This window comes from Amblyomma americanum, chromosome 6 (genome assembly GCF_052857255.1).
Source record: "Amblyomma americanum isolate KBUSLIRL-KWMA chromosome 6, ASM5285725v1, whole genome shotgun sequence".
Lineage (NCBI taxonomy): Eukaryota > Metazoa > Arthropoda > Arachnida > Ixodida > Ixodidae > Amblyomma > Amblyomma americanum.
Window position 1 is genome coordinate 145,867,060 of NC_135502.1, and position 22,718 is coordinate 145,889,777.

Below are 22,718 nucleotides of genomic sequence, written 5' to 3' on the forward strand. Positions count from 1 at the left end.
ATACCTTTTGCGAGCTTCTGTAAACCGAGTTCTTCACATACGGAAATTGCCCGAATTTCTACCTTTCCAGGTTTCAGTTTTGTAGTCTTGAAATTCTTGTGGATGATCTGGACTGCTTTCTCGCTGAACATGCCTGACGGCAAAACGACGAAGCCTACTTCTTGTTGGCCTACATAAGTCGTAGGGCATTGTCGTTGAAAAAATCTACGACATGCTTCATTGGAGATCGTTGGCGAGGTCCGAAAGTAGGTACCGTCCTGATAAGGCTGTCAACACCGTCGAGCAGGCACCTTTCTTTGTCCTCCACATCGGCTTTGTTAGAAATCTGTCGATTGAGGGCAAGTAGCTCATGTTCAGGGATCCTCGGCTCGAGGCTGTACTTCGGTCCCTTCTTGATGACTTGAACGACGTCTTCCGGAACGTATGCTCCCCCGAGAATCTGAAGAGCCGTACCGCCGTCTTGGGCTTCTTTCCTTCCTTTGGGTAGCAAAAGCAGAGTCCTTTGCCACATGAATTCTGTGGTCTGGGCTGCTAGTTTCCGCACAGACTGTAGCTTTGTGCCGACAATGGGGTCCCGAGAAAAACACATTAAACGAAGCCAATCGTAGAACAGACGAACCTGTCTCCACAGCTCGGATCGTAGGATCCGGCACATCCTTTTAACATGACCGAGGGAGGGTCTGGCGAAACCAAACAATGTGGCAAGTTCATGAGGTATAAGTCCTTTCTTGATGCAGTACCCATAAATCCTCGCACGTGTGAGACACCTGTGTGACATTTTATTTTCCTATTCAGGAATCCGCAATGCGTATGCTTGATGCGCATATTCACTCCTGATACTTCAAGCTGCCATAGTAGCGATAGTGCTTTCTCCATTTCATGGAACCAGAAAGCGTTGCTATAAAACCGTGAAAATGTGGAACAACTCCTGACATTTTGTTGCACATCTAGCTGTCTTTGAGTTCACGTGATATAGCCATTTTAGCGACATGCATTCAGTCTGAATGTCTTTCAACTTTACTCACTGTTTTTAAAAATAAAGAAATGATAGGGTTTTAACAAACTGAATAGACGTGCGATAGCAAGTGTTTAGCCTGATTGGCTCTTGGTTTTTGCTTTGCTGGGTCGCTGGTATGTCTGGCGACGATATAAGACTCGTGCTAAATCCTAAACAAGATTAAGCTGATCTCGTCTGTTCACGCCGCAGATGGAAGTTGATGATGACGACGATGTGCAATTCACATAACGAAAGTGTGCACAAAGCCTGAGGTAATCATCGTCATCATCAGCGAAAGTGTGTGGCAGTTTAACAAAAGGCGTGATAAGCTGCGGTGATAACATAGTACTCTCGTGTAGTGGCCTGTGAAGCTGGTCGTTTCGCGTTGTCACTTGTTCGAGTCCAGTCGGGGTAATGTTTTATTTATTTATTTATTTATTTATTTATTTATTTATTTATTTATTTATTTGTTTATTTATTTATTTATTTAAGGTCAAGGCTTCAGCGATGCCGCGGCTTTTGCAGCTTTAGTCGTGAAGTAGAGCTTTCCCTCAAAAAATGCTTATCTAGTGTTTACTGATCAGTCAACGGGATCAGTTTCTACTGTGATAAAAACTTAAGTCTCATGGGGAGCCCACTGCCGGCAAAGATTGCATCACATTTAATCAAAAAGAAATTTATGTTTTGACAATCTGCTAAAAAGTTAACAATTTGGTCAGAAAATTAAAAACCATTAAACCCTAATTTGGCGCACTCAAAGTCTTCCCGACGGGCTTCTCCTTTTATCATTTTGCACTGAGCACAAGCTTTGGTCACAACTCTAGAAAAACATCATAGCTCGCTTTTATTCCACAGCTTTCCTGCTGGTAACCAGCCGATCCAGCGTGAAGTTATTTATATGTTTATAGGAATAAAGAAAGAGCTACCGCATGGCAGTTTAAACAAGGAGCGTGATGAAAAACGGGTTGTGACACTGCTATGGAGATTGCCTAGGTGGATGCAACGAAAATTCGCACGAGAAAATGAAGTGGCAAGAAAAGTAAACGCTGTGTGAAATCGTAAAACGCGTTCATCGCTATGCGCAGAAATCTTCTGCTTGCAAACGAGAAAAAGGGATGGTCAAGCGCTTTTTCTTCGTCACCTAGAACGTTTTTAACGACAAGTTTAGAGTAACAAGCGCCGCATCTCCGCCGCGGTCACTGCACTCCCTGCTGCAACTGAATACCCTCTCAGCACAGCGCCTGCTGCGATTAGCACTGCATCCCCTGAAACTCCGTAGTGGTGCCTCTTTTTCTTTTAGCTCAACACAGTAAATGAAACGGCGGAAAGCTACGGCGGCCGCGTGGGCGTGCAGACGACGCCACCAGGGACTACAACCAAGATGGCGCTTCGCGACTTCCGGTAAACGCCGGTATGCGCAGTGGGCTTTGTGAAACCGGTCTATTGTCAATCAACTACTAACATTTGTAGTTACACGATAAGTCAGTAGGAGAAGTAAGGGGCATCACAGCGGCTCAACGACGTGTTTACTGCTTCCGAGTAGCTCGTAGGCACGCTCGGAGCCTCCAAACGGGAAAACAAGCCAGCCTTCTCTAAATATCAAGAATGCTCTCTGCATGGCGAGAGTAATCTTATTCATTCTGTTTACCCGAGCAAATTGTGCAGATGGATAATGAGGACGCTACATAAAAAAATCTCTGTGAGCACTTTTCAACGTGTGTATATGGTGCGGGGCTAAATTTGGAGCTAAACAGAGTAGTCGTATAAGTGCGTGTTTCCAACATACGCGGTCGCCAGGAGGTGTACAACCCTTTCCACATATACAGCTTATTTCGTTAGCGCCTGAGACTTGCAGTGCGTATGACTGCACGTTCCAAATCATCGCGAATTAAGCGGCAATCTCGTTGCACCCGTGTGCAGCTTAGCACTTTAGTGGCAGCTACAAGATCGATTAAAACTGTTGTTGGGTGAGTTCAGCATATTGATCTTGCAGAATGTTTTAGCCCAATAGGCACAGATCATAGCAAGGACGACATACACGCATAAGCGCTAACTGAAAACCGCTTTTATTGGTGGAAGGTCACGCCTAATACAGACTGAAAAGTTGCGTGAGAAAAACTGCAAAATGCATAACAAACAATGAAGAGTGAACAAACATAGCAAAATGCATCCACAGGCATGGTGTGGCATAGTACATCAAACGATTTTCTTTAGTTTTGTTTTTGTCATCTGCTCAGCAGCTAGCGGCTGTGCACTAAAGCACTGTGCACTAAAGCGCTCACTGCCAAATGTGTTTATGTGGTAGGCTTCAGAACTAGTCAGCAGCTTCTTGTGTGTACTTTTACGAAAAGCTTTTTCTCTTCGAATCGTGCCGCAGATATTTCGAACTCACTGACGTGCGCAAAAAAATAGTGTACTTGTCTTCTATGTTCTATCATTTTTGGGCGTGCTCTCCAAAACTGCAATTGACACAACGTCGTTTTACCCATTTAGAACTTGCCTGACAGCATGGGAATAGAGTACATCACTAAAGCCGAACACTTCACGAATTTCTTCTCATAATTTTTCTCGTGCCAACGTTGTTTGGAATTGAAAATACATGCGCCCAACTTTCACAGCTTATTGGGAGCCGAGAAAGCAACAAGAAGGGTGTGTCCACGCATTTGAAATGCCAAAAACGTAGCTATTAGAAAAATCACGAAGCGCTGTTTGGGAAGTGTGTCATTGGAGTTGTGCATTCTATTCTCATGTCATGTTTAAAGTCTGACATCGACCAAATTGGGCTAGCAGACATTTAGTTGCGTACGTCATGTGCAAAGGATGTGTTGACCGATTGAAACAGAAAAACATTCATGGTATGAGGACAGACAACACGGCGCTGGTTAATTTAGCAGCGTACCACATGAAAACAATTGGTAGTGATTTCTCAAGTATCCCCTGATGATCTCTCTTTGCGCCTAATAGACGTTTTAAAAGCGGGTAACTGCTTAACAAATAAAAAGAAAAACAAAGAGAAATTATTTGGTGTTGTACGCGTCTGCTCATCTCCTCATGCGTTTTTGCTATGTTGGCTCAGTGGTGAAAGGTGCTCGGCTGCTGACGCGAGAGAACGGGTTCTATCCCGGCTGTGGCAGTCGGGTTTCCATGGAGGTGAAATGCTAGAGGCCCGTGTACTGTGCGTTTTCAGAGCCTCGTTAAAGAGCCCCATGTTGTCGAAATTATACGGAGCCCTCCACTACGGCGTCCCTGATAGCCTGTGTCACTTTGGGAGGTTAACCCGAAACGAAACTAAACATTGGCTTATATAAGATGTGACCTTCCGCGAACAAATAGTATTTAGTTAGCATTTGCGTGCGTATTTCGTCGTTCTTATCTTCTGCGCCTGTCTGCTCTTCAAGCGCCTTAAGATCAGTTCGGCAACTGTGCGGCTAAACGACTTAGATTGAAACATTGGGGCCTGTATGTTTTTGCAAGCGCCTGCACGCAGTCCCACCATAAAGGCCCCAAATTGGCCGTGAAGGCGACCACTGCGTGAGCGCTCCAACTATACTGCCATGTCGAAGATAAGAAGTTTTCCAAATGGGCAAGAACTACAATTTCTTTTTCTGAAGTCACTTCATTCTCCCAACGATAAATGTGTTGCGTATGGACGTAAAATTTCAGTTTACGTCTTGTGTGCGCTCTGTCCCTTTCCCATGGCGTACGCAAAAACGCCACTTGTTTTTTTCTACTATGCAAAAGAATACATAGGAAAAACTAAAATTCTGCGATTGCGTGAACAGCCAGGGTTCTTATTTGATTTCGACAGCTTTTCGTGGCGATTGGCCAAGAGCAGAATCAATAGCTTGGTTTCGAGTTAAGTACGTCAATGTGAGCAAACAATGTTTCCTAGTAGAAAACCGTCTATGTTACGCACTAAGCCTAGCAAGATTTGGAAAAATTGTAACCCTACACACTTCAGCCCTCTAACATTACACGACGATGACAACAATGCCAGTTCGGTACTTGATGTCTGCCTCACTGATAATTGATTTCTCTGCTCAATTTTTAGTAAATAACCTGACAACGAATTCCTTATACTTCCCTATCTTTGACCACCCAGCTACGCAAGGAATTTTGTTCGATGTTAAGAGTGTTCACCATATACAAAGAAATTCAGATTTGAACCTTTTGTATTGATGAATGGCAACACTGAAGAACCAAAAAAGGAGGTAACTTCTATTTCATCTCCAGGAGTGTAAGTTCCACCGTCATACGAAAGTATTAGTTGTTGCGTGGACAAAGTAGAGCCGAGAACTCTCTGTGGATATGTAGCCTAAGCTTGAGGACCGACGCATAAAAGAGTTAGCCCCTCTCAAGCCAATAAACGAAGAAGATGTGGTTGCCAGAGAATGGACATATTGCCAGTAGCTGTCGTCAGGCGAAGTACGTTTTCTGCTTTGGTTCACCTAAGCTCCCTCGTGTCTTTGATATGGAAGTTAAATTATAATGGTAGGGTGGGGATACGGGCGTTAATTAAGAGCAGTGCTGATTTCGCATAGCCAGAGAAGATAAATGTGATTCATCGTTTGACACATCCTGGGCACGCCTCCCCTTCTGCACTTCATATGTTTAATTCGTGACGAACCAGACTGCATTTTCTCCCTTGTTGGAATACAGTTAGCAGCATCCCACCGCTGCCACCAGTTGTTCGGATTCAGGTAGCGTGACTGGGCCGGAGAAGAGACGAGGACGATCGGAGGAAGAAAACGTGGAAAACTTTATAGAAGGACTATTTACATTATGTGCAAGTACGGGCAACTGAGAGTGCTTTTCAGTAAAGAGAGCTTCTTAGGAGTCAAGAGTCTCTGATACCTCTCAAGAAGGAGGCTCTCCCTGGCATCAAACCAGCAGCTCCTAAATACTCTTCGTATTCCCGAGATCCCTAGCTGGGGAATAGAGTTTGAAGAATGATGTCCAATCACACGATGGCACTGATGGTACCACCCACGGCAAGGCGGTCCTGATGCTTCTTCGCAGCTCGGTCGAGGGAAAGGGAACCGGAACCGGGCACGTTGTTGTCCACGCGGCTTCCAGGTGGCCGCGCACGTGCGTCCTGAGGGCAACTGCATGACACAGGAATGCAGGCTGTCTCCCCGCAATTGTCGAAAGAGCTTGACTGGTGACCGGAACGCGGAGGCTCTGTCGCAGGTGCGGCACTCGGGCAATTGTTCAAATTCAGCGTGACTGAAGGGGACCACACTGATACCACACTCCGTCCTGGCGAGGACCGGAACGAATACGCTTATGGTCGTCGCTGGCATTCCCGTTGAACGCTATCGTCGCTGCTTCCGGCATTCCTGTTCGAACATTTGGGGACGCTATTGTCGTCGTTCCCTCCGGCAGTCCTGCAGTCACGTCTCCCCCAGAGGGCTCACCCACCCTCGCGGTGGTCTTCTGGGAATCCTCGCCATGCCCCACTTCGCCGAATTCCACAGCAGGAAGGAAGCGCGAGCACAACACCCTTGAGATGGGTGCTTGTTCCGCCGGCCATTCCGAATTCAACGCCTTCCGCCGCTCCCACCCGGAATACAGGCCCGGTGACGGTGTACGGGTATGGACGCCTATTTTACGCCTAGGACTCAGTGAAAAGCCTTTTGCGTTGCCATGTTTATCTTGCAGTGTCTGTGCTTTGTTTTGCGTTACTTTTCCTTAAAGCATCCGGCGAATGATTTAACAGGTGAGTAATGCGTGAAACTCTTGTACTGTTTTTATGTTCCTGTTCAAAACCATCGGTGCGCCTGTGTATCACTTTGTTAAGCGAGATGCCACCGACGTTATCTGAAAGAATTTGATCTGGTTTTACTTGGTTCCTCTGTATTCGAGAGAAGGCTGCGAGTAAAGGCTCTCAGATGGCCTAACAAAGGCCTCAGTTCTCCTGTGTACAGTGGAGCACAAGTTCTTCGTCTGCCCTTGGTTTTAGATATGTTGAGAAGAAAAAACTGACAAATAACACACATATAATGAATGTGCCGGAAAAACTATAGACATGACAAGTATGTACACAATGATAGAAATTCTGACCAATATAACCAGTTCAATGGCACATAATTACCCTGCTGTGGTAGAAACAACCAAAGTCAAATTGGAAACCCATACATATAAAACATATTACATGACAAGAAGAAACTAACCAATTGATACAAATAGATAGAGCATGTATTCTGCCCGGAACGCTTATGAAAAGAAACGTAATATACCCAAGCTTTATAAACAATAATGCGCAAGTTCATATTCAAATTGAAACATATATGCAAAGCAAAACACGCACACTTAAGTGATTCTTTGGTTAATTTACAGATTTGTCCTTTAAAGCATTTTTTTTCAACTTATTTTTAAATGTTAGCCACAGTTGAATTTTACCACGTGTCCTATTTTTTTTCTTATTCCGACATTGGAATAAACGGTTGGTGTCCCACAGTTTGATCTTACCTTAGGGTCTGAAACAATACGTAGATACTGAGACTGGGGAGCGTTAAAATCAAGACAAGAGGGCAACACCACATAAGAACACCTAGAGTTCGTTATATTGCTTATACTTGGGAAGCGGTTTTTTTCGCACATAAATTGAAGTATTTTCATAAGGGACATCTTGTCCGTACGCAGCACAGCATACTGCCTAAAGAATTCAGCAGTTCTCAGGTCTTCAACAGGCACATGGTAATTGGAGAATATGCGAAGAACCATTTTTTATGCAGAAATATTAATCTATATGATTCGTTTTATTAGTGGTTCCACATTTCATTCTGCCACAACCATACCTCGAATATACAAGGGCATTGTACAACTGCTTTTTCACCCAGAGTAGAATTAAACCTTCGATTCTGTAAAGTATGAAATTGTTTCTGTGAGAGACCTACACACAATTGATGTACAGTCAAGGTGAAAAATTTGAGGGGCGTGGATTTGCGAAAAAAATCTTTCTGGATTTCCGCCATACCTATTCAGCCGATATTTTTGCTGTGCGTGCAACCCGTATATCCCCTCGTGATTCATTACTTTTCATTCATCTGTTTTGGTCGACTGCATAGAAATATATTCTTCCGCGAAACTGCATCCCGCAAAATTTTTTCAATGACTTGACATGTGTATTCCAGGATAAACATTAATGAAACCATATTCCCAGATATTGTTCTCCCTATACACGCCTAATATTTTGGCTTCTGTACCTGATGTCAATCTTCGCTACGACTTTGCATTTGATTGTATTCAGTTTGCGTGTAACCATACTGCCAATTGATTCATATAGCTGTTTAGACTAGAAAGAAGCGGTATGATGTCGTGTGAAGTAAATAATGCATTCCTGTTATCCGCATACATTCCCGCTTTTTGCGTTCAGTAAATGTTGCCATGTCAAAGACATGGCAACATAGTTTAAATGAAAAATCATAGATCAAAAATAGTTTAGATCCAATTTAGAGCCTTGCGGGACGCAAAGCGTTATTTCTAAAGGGTCAGATGTATGTTTGCAGGATTAACAAACTCCTGCCTTCTGCAAAAAGAGCACCTTATTAACTTTATTGCAACCTTGTATTCAACCTATTTCTTATTTCTTGAGCAGAATATGATGATCTATAGAGTCAAAGGTTATCCTTAAATAGAGGAATAAACCGAGCATAAACGTTTTGTCTTCACTATCTTCAATTATGGTTTTCTTGACGTCCAGTAGCGCATCCTCAGTGTACGCCTCTATTTAAATCCGTACTGACCTGTAGTAATCACTAAATGACTGACAAAAAAATGTTTTTCAGGCGGTCGAAATTTGCGCCTTCAAATATTCTAGGAAACACTGTGAACGTCGAAATTGGTTGATAGTTTGAAGCCATGCGCAGCTATTTCGGCATTGTTTTGGGTTGTTGCAGTTGCTTTTAACTCCTTATGTCGAACGTTCTTCTTCTTCAATGACCGCCAAGCACATTTGTTGCTAGCGCCGCCACCAAGTTCAGTTTATTTATGGGCGGAAGTCAGCCCAATATCGGGTTTGTTTTAGTGCCACATCCTTGCGCTCATCAGTTACCTTCACGGCATTGTCACCACCTTGTGACAATATTAAACTAAATTGCAGATATAATATTTCCATTCATGTGTCCTTCACTGCTTATAATTTCGCAACGAAACAAATCAAAGTTGTAATAAAGGGCAAGAGGTGCGGTTTTCAAAACCACTGAGATCTTCCTTTTGCTACTCATGGCGATATTGAACGCAAATTTCGCCACTGCATGGGCTGCTTCCTACTCTTTTGGACAAAGTTGCTATTACTGATTTGTTTTTAACAAGTTATCAAAAGGCGCCATCTACATAAAAGAAAAGATAGGCGCTATTCCCGCCACCCACCTGTCCTCTTTTTCTTCATGAGAACAGCAGGAAACATCAAACAATGTCTTCGACGAATTGTCGTGACGCCACGGATTTAGAAGTGAAGATTTATACTTAATGTGTTTTACAGAAAAGTCTCGTTATGCCCCCTGATTCGCTGTTTTTAAATTTTCTTTATCGCTCTGTATTTATGGCAACGCATTGGATGGAGCGCTTTTCTGATTGAAATATGCGGTTTTTGGCAGCGTGCTGCACGAGGTGCGACTAGGTGTGACGTATACCGAGGCGGCTCTATTTGCGAAAAGAAAGGCTGTTGGGGAACACTTGACACATGCGAAACCGGTTCAGAAGCGAAGCTGCAAGATTTTGCCAGCGAGGCATTGCCCTTTTGACATCACGTTGTTTACACCACGGAGATCTGGAGTATGAAGACTCCGAAACCAGCGATCTGCTTTCTGGAAAGAGGACGCACCTATGCCTTACTCGCGTACAGTCGACAGCACCTACACTGAAAACAACGTGAACATTTCGGGAAAGACCTATCTGGTCAGGAGCAGAATTAGAGATAAAATTGACACTAAGATTCGTTAGAAAACCGACGTTTCGAAGCGTATCTGAGAAAAACCTGCGCGCGCGAACACAGACAAGCAAGACGTTGGTGGTAGTGCTAAGTAGCAACCAAATAATCTTATGCCAGTGGGGCCACGTCGCACAATTTGAATTTAGCACGAATTTCGATTTCCCGCATAAAATACATACAGAACTTTCAAAGCCTGTATAACTCAAACAATAAACTCGATATCGATGCAAATTAGGGCTTATAAATCCGGAAAGAAAAGGAAAAAAAACGTTGCGGAGGAAATTTTGATCTTAACTTCGTTTTTAAGCAGATGACATGAAAGAGCGATGTATCTTAAAGCGCATTCTTTGTGGATACTGACCACTTATTTGTTTATATGTAAAAAAAAGGAAACTAAAAAATAAAATCTGCCAGCAACATTTCCTCTCTTCACTAAAGAAGAAAACGCTACAAACCTCATGAAAATGGAACAATATTTAGACACGCTATAGCTCCTGAATCAATGAAAGTGCCGTCTTCAGCAGGCATTGATGGCTTAAACTCGAAAGTCCTAAAGAATACTAAGAACATTTTTAGCATAAGTTTTGCCACCGTTTTCTACAATCCTGGTCATCAGGTGTCTTTCCATGAGACATGAAAATGGATAAAATTGCCCCAGTCCCCCCAAATCTCTCATCATATTCATATAAAGAGTACCGCCCTGTTTCTCGCACAAGCATGTTTGAAACTAATGAAACATGTTATTTATTCTCACATTATCATATTTCTAGTCCTTGTCTAATTTTTTCAGCATAACCAACATGTATTTTTAAAGGACTATCCTGTGATTACCAATAAGCGTTTATTATTAACGTCTTCGGTTCACATCCGAACTTACACATTCCTGTTGACACGCTGTTTCTTCGCTTTGAAAAATACTTCGATAAGGTACCGCATAAATAAAAAATTATTGCTAAAACTTTCCCGCCTGACCATTTATCCTTGGGTAATAAAGAAGCTGCAGAGCGTTTTCGTAAAACGGAGAACAATTCTTCTTATTTTTGTTTCCCTCGTTTCCGCTTCCTTCAGGTGTTCCTTACGGCACAGTGCTCGAAGCCTTCTGTCTTCGTTCTTTACACTAACAATCTTCCCTCTAACTTTAGCCCTAACATCCAGTTTTTTGGTTGCGATTTTTTAATTTACCACCCGATTTCTAAAAGCACTCACGGCAACATTCTTAAGAATACCTAACCCGAATCGAAACTGATGGAAAGATATAATAATATTTCTTGAGTTTTTTAAAGCATATATTTTTTTTCAGCCAATCTCGCATTCCGTCTAAATACGTTATTTTCTGTTTTGAAGAGTCTTGAGCTCCTACCTGCAAGTATTTGTGCATCACTTTATCACGTACCCTAACATGGCCTTCATATATCACGACAAACGCAAATGCAACTAACCACGTGCATTCGATTTTTACTTCGCAGTCATCGTTTTGCTTCCTCTTCCGTCAAAATAGTATCATACCTAACTTTCGACGTCCTAAAATACAGTTCACTTCAGCAGTATGGGACCCTCATCAGTCTAGCTTCTCCCCAAACCTATAAAAATACAAAATCGCTCCATCTGCTTCATTTATTGTGAATAATAATATCACACTGGAGTCTTCTATTAAAATCCTGAGCCAGCTTACCTAATCTTGAAACACAAGGAAAAATATTTCGATTGTGCTGATTCCACAGCGTTTGTCATTAACCTTTAGGAGCGTCAGTCATATCACTAGCGCACCGTCTATCAAGCCGAGTTCAAATCAAATCAAATCTTTATTTTCCATCAGGTGCTACAGATGGATGCGCTTCGGGAAAAAGCTGCCACTTGGTGGCTTGACGAGTCCGCAGCCCCATATATAAGGCAGCGTCTAGACAGCACCGGAGAATGAACAAACAATACCAAATCAAGACACTTGATCAACGCAGAAAAAAAAAGAAAAGGGTCTGAGCCAGATAAAACAAACAGCATCACCACCAAAGAATGAACAAGCGATAAGCATATGAAGACACTTGATCAATGCAGAACAAAAGAAAAAGTCCTGAGCTAGATAAAACGAACACCATAACAGATGAAATCACGTTAGTCAAGCACCAAACAGGTCTCTAAGTTTAACAGTGGAACAACTAAATAAACCAAAATTCAGTGACTGATAATAGTTTAAAAAAGATGGCAGAGAATAACACTAATGCTCCAAACCAGAATTCAAGCGTGGTACAGAAACCTTCCTGTTTTCTCCACGTTTAGTATTATAACATTTCTCATTTATTTCTAAACGTGCCAAGGCATCCAGGTTATGATTATTTTTTTTCACTTCATAATTAAACCGAGCACTCAAATGGTGGCGGTATAGCTTATGAGCTGTAATAACATGTTCCCTGTGAAAGAATTCTGCATTGGTTGCATTATAACCAGCATTGTACACGTGGCGTAGATACCGTTTTCGCATGTGGAATTTTTTTTGTGTGTTAGAGAAAGTATTTGTGCCCCAGAGAAGCTCGTAGTAGTTGATTTGTGGGTAGAAAAGAGATTTATAGACAAATATTTTTGTTTTAGTCAAAAGCATGTATCGGAGACGGCCGACAACACCGGTTATTCGAGAAAGTTTGGCTAATACAAAATTCACGTGGGATTCCTAGGACAGATAGGCAGTGAATATAGCACCTAGACATTTGAAATGGCCAACAATATCAACAGGATGAGAGTTTAAAACAATATCGGCATGAGGAGGAACAGGTGTATTTTTCGACCGGAAGACAACTCCTTTTCTTTTACTATCGTTAATCTTCATGTAATTGGATAAGGATCATTGCTGCAGTTGGACCATGGTGTTATTACAATAAGTGTTGAGTTTATTGATGTTTTTACCAGAAAAAAATATGCTGGTGTCACCTGCGTATATATTAAATTTGGCGTTCTGATTAATGTTAACAATGTCATTAATATATAGGTTAAATAACAGGGGCCCAATACGCTGCCTTGTGGAACACCTCAAGGCAGTGGCAGGACTCGTGATCTCGAGTTGTTTATTTGGACTACATGGCATCGATGAAATAAATATGATTGCAATAACTGTAATCCGCACCCTCGTATGCCGTAAATGTCCAGCTACTGCAGCGAACATCATGATTCACCAGGTCGAGTGCCCTGGAAAAATCGACAAATAGGCTGTGTTCTATTGCTTTGCTTTCAAACTGTGTTAAAATATACTCTTTCTGGTGAAGCAGAGCTAATTCTGTAGACATATTCTTCCTAAACCCGAACTCGTGTTTATTTATTATTTCTCAGTGATCAGGAAAATTTACAAGCCTACAGTGTTTTATTTTTTCAAGTGGCTTAGAAAATATAGGTAAGATAGACACACGACGGTAATTGCCCAATTCGTTTTGGCTTCCCTTTTTTAACAGCACGACTTCTTTTGCGGGTCACATTTTCAGTGGAAATGTCGATGTCGTCAAACAATTATTAAAAATATGCGTCACGACTGGTGCTATGACATCTGCGACATATTTACTGGTTTTATCTGAATTTCGTCGATTTCCCTAGTGCTACTGCTCTTTAAATTTTTTATTCTTGAAAATACTTCCTGTACATTCACTGGCTGCAGAAATATTGGTTTTTATTCCACGTGCCCATATATCGACATGCATTTGAGAAGCTGCCTGGCGCACTCACATTTGCAAAAAAATATATTGAAGGCATCAGCCAGGTCCGCCTCGTGCAAAACTTTGCCATTAATCGTGAGTTTAGAAATGCAGCTACCTTGGTTATTGGGACGAAATAGCGTGTTTAATTTGTCCCAGGGCAACTCACTTGACTCATTTTTGTCATCCAAGAAACGTGAGAAGTACTCGTTAGATGCAGCACGCAGTTTTTTTTGTTAGTTGGTTCCGATACCATTTAAAGACGGTCAAATCATCAGGATTGCGGGTGTTTAAGAATTGTCTGTAGAGCTTATCTTTTGCTCTCATTCGTTAGTACAGTTCATGTGTGACCCATGGCTTTCGAATTTTTCTCCTCTTTTTGCGTCTTTTAACAGGAAAATGAGCATTGTACAATGTTTTGAAGGTGTCTAAAAAACAATGCAGGCGTTGTTAGCATCATGTATATTCAAGACTTCGCACCAGTCTATTTGAAGCAGCTCATTCCTAAGCGCGTTAAGAGCCGCATCGGCTACTGGCTGGTAAAGACTGACTGCAGACGAACAATTTAGAGTGTGGGCAACTTGCAAGCAAAGGAACACGGGAAGATGATCACTAATGGAACATGATAGGGCACCAGTTATTATACCTTGCAATGAGAGGTTTGTTATGATTATGTCTAGCACTGACTAACGTTCACTTGTTATTCTGGTTGGTTCATTATTAACGTTGTCAAATTCATATGACAAGAGAAGGTTGTTAAAATTTGAACTAGCAGGAGTGTTAACACCCATATCAATATTATAACCACCGGCGGCGGTCAGCTTGTACTTGTTCTCTACAACAAATGAAAGTCTTCCCCAAAAAAAAATGTTAAAATATGCCCATTTGGCGGCCGATAACAAATCGAATATATTAACTTATCTGCTATTAAAGTTAACACTTCATAGTCCGGAGTCACTACGCTAAATGAATCAAGCAGTTCACAGTCCATTTGTTCCAATGTGAAAATTGCAGTGACACCTCCGCGACCACAAGGGCGGTTGATGTGGTACGTATTTTAGCCCATTCTGAAGACATCACTCTAGTTCGTGCTTGATATTTCGCTGAACAGGATAACAGAAATGCTAAAAAAATTACTGAATAATTCTTCTAAAGAAAATGTTTTGTGGCGGACAGATCTTGCGTTTGGGTATACACAATTTATTACGGAAGACCTAAAATTAGATTCCGTAATGATCATGTCATCAGGTGAGTAAAAGGTGTGCTCATACATCTTTTCCTCTTCACTTCAGTATAGCACTCAGTGAAGACTTCATTTTGGCTTAAGGCGATCAAGATACTCGAGGCATTTAATCTGAATTGCGTTTGCCCCATCTATCATCGGCACAAGAACCTTCCCATGGGTATACCACACATATTTGAACTTGGCCTCTTTCGCCCAATTTTTTGTTGCTAGAAGCAGTTCTCGGTTGTGTCTCGTTAGGTTTTCTTGGTTGAAGATGTTTGGCTTACTGTCTTTTAGGTTTTTCTACTTGCTAAACCACGATTCCCTGATCGCCTGCCCTGTGAAGCGCACGATTATGCCGGGTATCTTATCTTTCTGAGCGCGCAGCCTGTGCGCCGAGACAATGTTTTGTTCGACGAGATGAGGCGTCTTGAGCTTGTCTGCTACCTCATTAAATATAGTGAGCAAGTGTTCATCTTTCAGGGAAGGAACACCATGAACTTCCAAATTAAGCTGCCAAATTTGTAAACTCAAGGTCATTTACTTCTCTTTGAAGTTGTACCTTAGGTGATAGGTTGTTTTTGTCCCTTTCCTCCAGTTCTTCACCTTCTTTCTGAGCACTTTAATCTCATTTTCTTGCTCACGGATTGTTTTCTTTTAAATCTTCAAAAATGGCACACAAGTGCGTGATAGATTCTTCCATAGCTTCCACTTGAGTTATGAGGACTGGTAGGCTTTCAAGCTTCATATTAATAGATGTAAGGATAGCCTTTATATCTCCATCGGCCTTGCTTTCATCACCACGTCACGCCGAGCTCCGACAATCTTGGCATCGCCACAATTTCTTGGCAGCGTCAGATTTCGCCTTGAAAGACTGTTCCGCTAGCCCCGCACATTTTCCGAAATGGTACTCCTGTGCTCACTCTGAACTACGCGTCCCTCGCTCTCATGAAAGACCACATTACAAGTGCAGCAGATGTTAGACATGGTTTTCACTGCGACGAGATGTCGCTAGAACCAACACAGGAAAGTACACTACAGGTCTTTGGCAGCGACCGCATCGCAAGCACGATCAAGTAGAAGAATATGAGTACAAACTAACCCGCACAGTTCCGATAGCAGAGTAAGTGGTGATGTTCGCACGGTGCTGCTGCCGCTTCCAAATGGCTGCTTCGCCAGGTGCTTCCGATTTATGTATGGTCGATGGCTCCGTCAGGCGCGCAGGTGCACTGAATGCTTGCAGCGATGACAGCGGCAGTGGTTCCGTGCGAATCTGATCGTGCAGGAGAACAGTAGTAGAACGGTGACTTGAGTGGCAGAAAAAGCCAGGCAGCCCACCGTGTCTGATAGGGCCGGGCAATGTCAGACAATCCATGGCAGGCAAAGACCGCTCTCTGTCCTATCTGTACAGTTTCGACAGCAGAGTAAGTGGTGATGTTTGCAAGGCGCTGCTGCCACTGCCAAAACCACAAGACCGTCTACCCCCCCCCCCCCCCCCTGAAAGAACTACTGCTCACTTCCGATCTTCTGGTAAATCACCTCTGGACTAGAACAATCTGCCGCTGTAAGCCGTACACCTTATCAACCCTATGAAATTCAAGAAAAAAATCTGGGTCATCTTCTTGTAACTGGTAACTGTTATTCCCATTCCTCATGTAATGCCTCATGCTTGAGGCCTTTGAGGAAAAACAAATAAAAATTTGGAGAACACTTAAGATTCCCGTTTAAGAATAGAACGCACTGCCAGGCAATGCGTGGAACGTCCTCACCTGTTCGGCGCGACGGCTTGCCCTTTGGACAAGTCGCTCGGAGTCTCTCGGAGGTCTCTAAAGTGGCTCATCGACCTCCTGAGCATCGTCTGCAGTGACGATGCTCCCTGAATCGGTAGTTGTGTGTCTCCGTTGTGATTGTGATTTGAGAGGAAAGGAAAGGCGCAGTAACTGTCTAACGTATCAGTCGACACCTCAACCATGTCGAGAGCGAAAGGAGGAAGTTTTTAGTCACAGATAAAAGACAAAGAGAGGCCATAATGAAGGTCTGCATCTCTGTTGGTGTCACATTCGTTGACCACAACAGCAAACTGACGCATACAACTCAGGTGCTCGGGAGGTACGGGTTCAGTGACATCGCAGTAGTTGACACCTGCAAATAACATGATGCACACAGGTTCGGTCACTGCTGCCTGCCCGTCTGAAGCCAGAAGAGGTCGCGAAGGGTTGCACCCACGCTTCCGCCCGGTGGGGTGAAATCATCACGATATCACCGGGTTACGAGTTCGAAACAGTTGACGTCTTCAAAGGTTTAATCTTTTGGGCCCCCAATTTCAAATCCAAAACCCCTATTCGATGTAAAAGCACGTTAAATAGCCCCCGGTCGCCGAAGTTGCCAAAGCCCTCCGCTATATACGGCTTCCCTCATAGCCTCAGTCGTTTCAGAACGAACTGCCATGAGCTGCGTTCCACAGCTCATGGCAGTCAATCGCAATGCTTTATAGAGTAGAATGCGATTTTTATGGGGTCCTGTTTCAGAATCTGCATACTCATAATTACTGATGTCGGCATCAGAACACAAAGACACTTCACAGAGTCAAAGACCGCAACGCATTCACTAGGTATACTTTTTATTCAGTTCTAATTTATGGTCGTTTCCGCTTACCTCCACAAGATTTTTTAATTTGGAAATTCTCGTCTCTCTCGTTAAAATGTCAACAATAACAACCAGCGCCAACGGCCCACAACGCCGACACCGGATTTTCTGTGACACTAGCTCCCCAACGCTATTTCATTGAAACATTCATCAGCTCACTAGTACCACCGTATTTTTTGGAGTCCTTTGAGGCTTTATAGTTAGGTCTGGTATGCCGTCTCATCATCATCAGCATGAATTTGCTCTGAGTAGGAGAAAGGTCCTTTCATATCCTTCCAATTGTCCCTCTCCTGGGCCAGCTGTGGCGATCTTAGGCCCGCAAACTTCCTACTCCCATCCGCTTTATGCCGCCAGCGGCTACAATTTGCCTCTCTTAAAATTCATTACGTTACATTTGGTGACCATGCCTCCGCATTTAGACGAGAATATCAATGACGCGGGATTGTTCTCTGACCCATTCTGCTATCATTCGGTCTCTTAAATTGGCTCTGAATAGGCTCTCAATAAAGCTGCGCTATGCTGTATATGTGAAACTATGCCGCTTCACAAACATCCTTCAGTAAGATTGTTTTTTTAATGCGTTTTGTCGAGCCCTTCCTATATGTGGCAAAAATTTGAATTGCCGCGTCTTCACGCCTTTCTCTCTTTTCCTACCATTTTGCACAGTAAAATGTCGGGGCTCCTTCGCCGGCTCCACCCGCTCTACCTCTCCGCCGGATGCCGACACGTGTGGAAACTCGCCAGGAGGATGGAGATTTCTAACGAGACTTCCTTGTGGACCTCTGACGAGTGCGGCCTCTCCTCTCGCGTAGTATTTGCGCCTCCTGACGTTACCATCGCGCTCAAGCCCTCGTTGCGCCCGACCCATCCTTCTTCCTGTACTGCGGACAAGCTCGAGGACCCCCGCGTGCGTCCCGCACCAACCGGCACCCTTCCGCCTATACTAGGGCTTCCCACCGTCCGTCGGCCGCTTAGGCGGCCGCGTTCCTACTTCGAGTAGGCCTCTCTACCCGTTGGCCGCTTCGGCGGCCGTATAGTCTACGCCCACCGGGACAGCTTCTCAGCGCAGTCGTTGTCAGTTGCAGCGGCGACGGCCCATTTTTCCTGCAAATCCGAGAGTGGTCTACCTGCTGCCCTCCGTCAACCCCACGCACAATGGTGTGAGTGGGGCCTCTTCGCGCGGCTTTCCGTGGCGGTTTCCAGCAACCTCGTAATGCTGCTCCCCTGCTGCAGCCTCCAGCGGTCCTCCCAGGCTCGTATCCTGCGCTCTTGCTACCGACCGCCGGAACTGGTGGCGCCAGCTGCCTGACACCTCTGTTGTGCTAGCAGCACCCTACGCGCCGTCGGAGGCGGCGGTTTTCAGCGTCCCCCGCCGTGCTGCTACTCCGTAGCAGGTTTCTGCGGTCTTCACCTGCTGCCACGTTTGCCAGCAATTGTGGAGGCCGCCTGCTGACAGCCCCAGCTGCCCTGCACTCCTTGCTGCGCCTCTGTCTAACCTTGGGGCTGGTCGGAGGCCATGATGATTGCCTCCAGCAAGCGCCACCACCAGCGCGCTGCCATTCATCTCCCTTCCTTGGTGCCGATGCTGCTGCTTTTGCGAAAGTGCTGCCTGGGGATTGCGAACAACCAGCTGCCCCCATGATTCCCGGAATACGAGAAGCTCAGCGACGACGGCGACAGAATCCCTCCTCCATCCCCATACACTTCCCCAATACCTTGTCCCTGCACGCCAAGAGTGATCCCGCGAATTAGGCCCGCCAGTGCGGCCGCGGGCAGCGAACGGGCTATAGCCGTCCCAGCTGCTGAGGTACGTATTTGCACGATATGACAACGTGTGCCAGGCTTCGCGCGTACGCCCGACAGCGTAGGTTGCCGTGAGGTGTGGCAGCGCAAATTTTTCAAAGTGAATTGTGAATTATCCACTCGCTTTTGAGGTATCATACGTGGCATGAAAGCACGGTTGCCTGTCGTCTACTTAGTGAAAACATTTTATAGCAAACTACAAACATCCTTTTCTAGAGCCCTTTAACGCTACACCTAGTGTTTCCTTTCCGTAGACAACAGGGTACATTTATGGTTGAAGCTCTTGCCTGCTCTTCTTCAGAGAACTATTCTCAGTCTTAACCGTATATATTAGGCATGCACTGTTAAACCATTTAGCCCAGCTTGCGATTATTACTCAAGAAAAAGGCAATTTGAGGTTGGCCTCTATTTATAGTTCATAGCGTTGTAGGGATTAAGGGGAAATTTTCACTGAAGAGATAGTTCTTTAAGCTGGAGGAGGTCAGCAAGGAAAATTCAAAAAATCTTCGCCATCAGCGTTCTGAAATACGCTCAGTTTCCAAATTAAATTGCCCTCCACATCGAGACGCAAATTTTTCCTTTATTCTCGGGAGGCATAGCGCTCGAACCTTCTCCCAGTTCGTGGAGGAACGCTCCGGCTCTTTGGCGTTCTGTCCATGCTCGTGGGTAAATTAAAATTTGGTTGCTGGAGAACGGAAATGGCGCAGTGTCTATCACATCTCGGCACACACCTGAACCTCACCGTATGGAAAGGGATAAAAGAGGGAATAATTTTACGACCTACCGTTCAGCTCTGCCTGTCTGACTCATTGATCATGATTTGCAATTCATCTCCTCAGTGACACAGCAAGGCGATGTCATCAGCGAATCAGCCGCCACTGTGGCTGAGTGGTTACGGCGCTCGGCTGCTGGCCCGAAAGACGCGAGTTCGATCCCGGCCGCGGCGGTCGAATTTCGATGGAGGCAAAATTCTAGAGGCCCGTGTACTGTGCGATGTTAGTACACGTTAAAGAACTCCAGGTGGTAGAAATTTCCGGAGCCCTTCACTACGGCGTCTCTCATAGCCTGAGTAGAGATGCAAAATATCTAGAAATTTTGAATGGCATGAAAAAAACTGTTTTTTTTTCAGGGATTTCTTCATGAAAAATTGGAAATTTTGCAAAACGTGACAAAAACAAATTTATTTGCAAAAACACAGCGATCAATAATAATGCTCCGAAGTTGAGTCGAATATGCAGTTGTAGATGTCATATTGTGAAACGAACTTCTTGTTCTATTGCACCGCGAAGATAAATAATGATTTGCACTTGAGGCGAATATGAAGGTATAAATATCATATTTGTGGAACGAACTTCTTGTTCTATTGCACCGAGAATGGGAACATGAAACCTGATCTATAAGTCACCCCATATGCGACTCAGAATCACTGTCGCTGGATGCGGCACTACGCGCAGAAGCAGGGATTGAAGTTGTGTCCACAGCTAGGTTCGACTGCACATACACAAGCTTTCGAACGCGTTCCCCTGAAAGCCTGTTGCGAATCCTTGTATGGACGTTTCCGAAACGTGACCAGTTTCGTTCGCAGCTGGCGGATGATGGTGGTATCTGCAGCAGTCGGCAAGCCAGAGGAGTTAGCGGCTGGTTGGTGCAAAGGCCTTGCCACCAGGTAGATGGGGCCACGTGCTTCGCTGAGTCCCAGACCCCTGTCCTGGACCATGTTCCTGCGGATGTCCTGTACTCTGCTACGTTGGAAAACAGTTTACCGATGTCCAGTGAAAGGTGCCCTGCTTGCTGAGATATCCACTCAAAACTGTCTGCAATCTGCGCATCGTCCAGGTGTCTTCCTCTATATCTTGCATCCAGCAAATTAGCAGCAATGTGGACTGGTCGCAAACAAAGCTTTTCGCGCCTGGTGATCATTTCTTTCGCTCGAATCTGTTCCTCGCTTGTCAATGCGGAGGTCGCCAGGTTTGCTGCAAGTTCAATTCTAATGGAATGGAAGGCTTCTGGAACGTCGGACAGCAGAGCATTGTCCGACTCTAGTGAGGTTATGGCTGACGCAATTGGTGTAATGAGGAGCAGGCAGCTTTGCACGGACTTCCAGAAAGCGTCTTCGTCCAAAACAGTTTCTCGCACGGACTTATTAACTTTGAGGTCACTTAATATCACGGTCTGCTGAAGGGATTCCTTGTTTCTCAAGAGGCTTTGAAGTGACAGAACCATGCCTCCCCACCTTGTTTTGCTCGGAAGCTTTAGAGTTTCGGACCTCCCTTTACCATCTATTGATTCTTGTTTCTCCTGCAACGTCGCAGCAACGATGTGGGTACGCTTCACGTACTTTATAACTTGCCTTGCCGTACTATGGACATCCTCCAATGTCTTTAGTTTCATCAAATCATTCAAAAGCACGTTCAGGCCGTGAGCTGCACATCCAATGCATGTGATATGCTCGTATTTGCTTGCAACAATACTGCAGGCTGCTTGCATGTTGCTGGCATTGTCTGTGACTAGCGCCACTACTTTATCGCTTCCCAGCGATTCAATCACTTTGCAGATCTCGGCAGCAACATACACCGCAGTGTGACGATTTTGACCTGTTTCAACAGCTGAGTAGAAGAATGGCTTTGGCGTTGCCACGACGAAATTCATGACTGCCTCGCCACGAATGTTCGTTCATCCATCTGTCAACAGTGTCAGACACGAAGCGTTTCTCACGGTTTGCTCGACGTGTTGCTTCACTCGAGTGTACTCCGAGTCCAGCAGAGGTCCACTCAGAAGGTGTCGAGAAGGCAGAGAATACGACGGTCGAAGCATCTTAAAAGCTGCTCTCCAAAGTTCATTCTCAGTCACAGAGAGAGGCACATTGCTTGAGTAGATCGCTCGAGCCAAGGCAGTGTCGATTTGGCTTTGCTGCTCTGGAGTCATGCGGTCTACAAAAGGCGCAATACTTTTGATTTTTTTGGCAATGGCTGCTCTTCATCGTGTTTGCAGAATTCTGACTCACTTGCTTCAATTGATGACTGAGTTGACACACCAGCAGGATGTTTGGCGTTCGTTTCCTTGCTGCAAATTTCCTTGATGTCCAGCGGGCATTTCTTACACGCCAACAGGCGCCTTGTCAAACGTGTGGCGTTCGGAAATCCATGCTGAACACTGCAGTACTTGCATACTGCTCGCTTTGTCCCGCCAGTGGACGTTTCGCACACAGAAAAGTGTTCCCAAACTTTCGACCGCGGGCGAACCATTGTCACAGCCAGAACCGTGTACCACACTAACAAAGCGGCATGCACTCCGAGTAATCGTGCTTGCGTTTGTTTTCTCAGAATACAGATGGCAGCACTCTGCAGCCCTGTCCACTGTAGACGATATTGGCTGTAGTAGTTAATGGTTCAGCTTTGTTGCGCCTACATTTCGTTAGATGGCAGTGCGAGTCCATCACGC

The 22,718-nt window shown here is 44.6% G+C and overlaps 2 protein-coding genes across 2 annotated transcripts in view; both read right to left on the reverse strand.

Moving 5' to 3' along the window:
- LOC144095561 (uncharacterized) overlaps positions 1-16,683 on the reverse strand; it is a 56,839-nt gene extending 40,156 nt beyond the window's left edge. Inside the window, exons 1-3 of the mRNA XM_077629252.1 lie at positions 16,598-16,683; positions 15,931-16,171; positions 254-553 (exon numbers count right to left, since the gene is read on the reverse strand). Of these exons, the coding sequence (XP_077485378.1) occupies positions 254-553; positions 15,931-16,171; positions 16,598-16,683 (627 nt within the window). The remainder of the gene's footprint in view (positions 1-253; positions 554-15,930; positions 16,172-16,597) is intronic.
- Positions 16,684-20,678: 3,995 nt separating this feature from the next.
- On the reverse strand, positions 20,679-21,926 carry LOC144095562 (uncharacterized). The gene has a single exon (XM_077629253.1). The coding sequence runs from the start codon at positions 21,924-21,926 to the stop codon at positions 20,679-20,681; it is 1,248 nt and encodes a 415-aa protein (XP_077485379.1).
- Between the last annotated feature and the right edge of the window lie 792 nt (positions 21,927-22,718).